Below are 4,379 nucleotides of genomic sequence, written 5' to 3' on the forward strand. Positions count from 1 at the left end.
TGAATAAAAAAAGTCAACATTTCAAAAGTCACAAACTTTACATAGACTTTTCTCACGAAACACGCTGTGAGCACGGTGAGTGAGTGTTAATCTGTTACGATATGATGAGCCGAAAGTAGGAATCACCCTTAATATGATTAAGGAAAAATAGCCCATATGTCACTTTTGAAATGCTTTCTTTTCATTCAATTCGCCATTCGGTATAACTTGGGGGAAATAAAAAAATTATCCATACACGATTATTTAGCAATTTAGGTTGAGTGTCTTTAAGTGACATAAATTGTGTTTTCACTTGATAAACTAAGTTTATTTCAGATAAACTGAGATTATCTAATTACTGTATTTCCGGCTTGCCATAGGAGTCTCTTTTGGTGAGATATTTGACCCCCCCCCCCCCCCGAAATACTTATATTAAAACAGGAATAATACTCAGTTAAGGGCTCGGATAGCAACATTTGCACAGTATTTTTTCTGGGACATGAGAGCACATCATACATCGAATTGGGTTGGGGTTGTGCTACCTCAGTATAATTTATATTATATATAATTTATATTAAACTTGGTGTAGTGATTTCATTTTATATTTAGCCAACAATTTAATAAACATTGCATTTTTCTATTATTTTTGTTTAGCAAAACTACAATTTTCACTTTTTTTGAGGTGAGATAATAATGACGATAATGTCGTATACATCGCCTACTTATTTTGGTACCATCGTGAGAGGCGACCCATTGATATACGTTGATATTAAAAACTACAAGATAATATTAGATGTTTAGTATAGGCAATTCATGGACGGGATTGCAACAACTTCCTTTGGTAGACGTGTTACAAATATTCCTAAAATATTGTAGACGATGGTCAAGTTTTGTAGAGTAAATGTCAGCTTACCCAGCAGTTGAAATATTGTCTGTTTATTACTGTTTTATAGATTTTATGTTTTTAGACTATTAATGTTTACGATATTAATACGTAGTGGTAGATAAAATAATAGAAGAGTTTAAAGTCAACACTACACTATTTTTCGCTCACCTGAACGTTTTCACTAGCTCGACTAGCGTCTTCAGCAGATGGTGTTGCTGTGATAACTTGTCTATAATCGGGATATCTCTCACTGATGTTTAGGACTGATCAAGAGTGCTTTAGTAACCTAAAACACAAGACAGAACCCATTAAACAATCTGGGATTGTGTATGAAATCACCTGCGCTGATTGTGATACTATAGTTATATTGACGAATCTGGAAGGAAGCTCGAAAAAAGGATTAGTGATCCATGGCCGGCAGTCCCAAACCAGCGGTCAGGGAGCATGTCGTAAGGTCAAAAGCACACCAGATTGACTGGGAAATGTAAGTAAAAGTTCTAGAACACGAGCAAAAAGAGTATTCCCGTAGAGTTCTGGAAGCAATACGCATAAGAACTCAGAAACCGAGACTGAATCGTGACAAATGACTAGAAATAGGCCATATCTGGGATAACCTGCTGGTGCCTAGGGGGGGGGTGCGGCACTATATCGTAACATCCTATTACGTCATTCTGTCAACCATATGACGTCATCAGTGAGGATATCCCGATTGTATACAAGATATCATATCACAGCATCACCATCTGCTGGAGAAGGTGAGCAAAAATAATGTAGTGTTGAATTTAAACTCTTCTTTTATTTTATGCTTTTTTACTGTAAGATTTAATGTTCAATATTTAATGTCACCTATACAAGTTCAAAATGTTTATTGTTTTATTATAATTTTTCTGTTTGTTTCATGCATGCAGTGACCTTGGTCTTCGTTGTAATCATGGACTATTATGTGCTGAATAAAAACTGTAGAAATTTTAGTTTAGTTCTCTTCATAGTGTAAATATCAGTTGTTTGCTGACCAATATCAGTTAGAGTTCAGTAACCATGAACAAGGAAGTTTTCTTTTTTCACTGTTAGCAGCATACCGTATTACCGCGCAGTTTTAACAACTTGATATTGTTGTAAACATTGTTTTCACATTTTTTCCTGGCCACGAGAAGTTGCTCCAACAGGTAATTTCTGCCAAATATCTGTCTGTAAAACGATAGATAGCTATATATCGGGAAATATTACTAGATATCTAAGTGGGAGCACGCAGTATTCGACATAAGCAAAAGTAGACTAAAGAGTAATGATTTTAACACGACAAGGAAGCAAAAACAGGTATCCACTCACGGGCATTTATTGACATCTAACGTAACGACGTAGTATATCTATTCTTCATCATAGTCAACTCGAAGCAGTCTGAAGCAGCTTTCCTTCTTTCGTATTAGTAAGTACAATTACCTTAATCTTCTTGAAAAGTCAAAAGATTTTTACGGTAACCCATGGAGACAAGTCTCAAACCGGTTTTAATTGACACGTATTTTTAAACTTGTCATGCATGCAGTAGGGCAGATAAATAAATGCGTAGAGATTTATAATACGCTACGCATAGGTACATGTACAACAACCAGTCACCATAGGCTATTAAATAAAAGGTACTAAGTTCAATGCCCACGTGACCCATGGGCGCCGCAATATCATCAAAATTGCTGAAAATGAATAAGCAACTTAATTACACATTGGGGGATTCTGCTTTTTTAGAACTAAAATTACCGACGGAAAAATAAGTTATCGACGGAAACTCTTACAATAATACTACAAAGTTGCAAAAAATAGGACCATACACTTTAGACAATTCTTTTGTCTGGATGAGCACCCTCCCACCTGAAGTTTCCATGTCAGTAATTTACATTAAAACGAAAAAAAAGATACGAAATAAAAACATTTACAAACGACTAGAATGAAAGGGTTAATAGCACATACCAGGCTAACACCGTGAGATCCGAAACCTGAAAACGAATGCAAAAACCAAAACTGAAAAGATAAACACTAGCCAGAAAACAAGTTATGTTTTCATTCTGAACTACAAATATTTCTTTTTATTTACAGATATTAAAGCCAGTAAGCAATTGATTGAAAATGGCAGTTCCAAGAAACGATGAAATGACCGCAGTTTTTCAACATCATGAAACAACAACGTCATCCATGCATGGTTTCCACGGAAGAACACGAAGAAGGTGAACTCAACGTACCGAAAGCTGTCACATATGTCTACGTCCCTATCATGATATTCGTATCATGTGTTGGTGTAGTTGGTAACATTCTTGTAGTCGGAGCAGTAGTTAAGCGAAAACAACTTCGAGTTCTTATCAATGTTTTCATCGTCAACTTAGCTGTTGCCGACTTCGTGGTGTCCATACTCGTGAACCCATTTGCCGTTGTTGGCGTTCTTGACAAGGGGAATTTGTTTCAACGATTTCCCGCTCTGTGCGAAGTTCTAGCAACATTCTGCGTCATTGGCTTTGTCGGTTCACTCTGGAGTCTTTCATTTGTTGCTTTAAATCGTTACGTCTATATTTGTCACAGATTTTACTATCCAAAAGTCTTCACATCGAAGACAGTCGCCGGAATGATAGCATTTATTTGGATCTTTGCGTTACTTCTCGACTTGCCAAATTATCTCGGATGGGGCGATCACGATTTTGATATTCGTAACTACACCTGTTGTTACACTTATTCGGCCAATTTCGGTTATACTCGTGGGTTTCTCCTCGTGTTCGGATTCATACTTCCGGTTGGGTTGCTGAATTATAGTTATATTCGTATATACTTGCTTGCTCGGAAATCTAGTAAGAAGATGGCCGCTCACCAAGAGAACATATCAACATCACCGACGAGAAGTAATATTGAAGCATCTGATAGAAGACTTCTTCTTACTATTGGTGTGATTTGGTTGGTATTTATGATTATGTGGTCACCATACGCAATTTCAGTCATCTTTGACCTGGGAGACATTACCGCACTCTTCATACCGGGAACTTTGATGGCTTTTATGAACAGCTCGGGCAATTGTTTAATTTATGCTACCAATAGAAATTTCAGGAAAGGATATAAAATGATCTTCAAAGGAATGATATGTTGCAGGCGGCAATCTCAGATGAACGATGGTGTTAGAAGGCCATCAAGCGTTGATGCTATAAGCTCAGCCAGCAAAGATGCTTCGAGACCTTCAACAAGTGCGACGAATATTATAACTAGTCAAATTTAAAAAGCTGGGGCAAACGGTCGTTTAATAGAGTTGCATACAATAAGTGGCTTTTTGGCCAGGGATATAGAATAAATCAACGCTTCATCTTCATTCTTCATTCGATACAGTGCATCCCTCAGAATTGAGTATTGAGTATTGCTGCACCTTGAATATTAACATGGCGAGGCGAACAAAAGTGCTAGTGATGAACGTGAAGAAAGTTTATTATATACAGTGCTTCGTGCGAGTAAAAATAGCATCAGCAATTATGGAAGCTGGATGCGAGCC

At 37.0% G+C, this 4,379-nt stretch overlaps 1 protein-coding gene across 1 annotated transcript; it reads left to right on the forward strand.

The window, feature by feature from the left end:
* Positions 1–1,984: 1,984 nt before the first annotated feature.
* LOC140168896 (melatonin receptor type 1B-B-like) lies at positions 1,985–4,133 on the forward strand. Its single transcript, XM_072192226.1, has 2 exons — positions 1,985–2,291; positions 2,954–4,133. Exon 2 carries the CDS (start codon positions 3,030–3,032, stop codon positions 4,110–4,112), a length of 1,083 nt encoding a protein of 360 aa, XP_072048327.1. The 5' UTR covers positions 1,985–2,291; positions 2,954–3,029; the 3' UTR covers positions 4,113–4,133.
* The last annotated feature ends 246 nt before the right edge of the window (positions 4,134–4,379 follow it).

Source organism: Amphiura filiformis, chromosome 14 (genome assembly GCF_039555335.1).
Source record: "Amphiura filiformis chromosome 14, Afil_fr2py, whole genome shotgun sequence".
Taxonomy (NCBI): Eukaryota; Metazoa; Echinodermata; class Ophiuroidea; order Amphilepidida; family Amphiuridae; genus Amphiura; species Amphiura filiformis.

Bases quoted from the DNA above. Each gene is read 5' to 3' on its own strand.
- LOC140168896 (XM_072192226.1), top strand. From the start codon at position 3,030: ATGAAACAACAACGTCATCCATGCATGGTTTCCACGGAAGAACACGAA.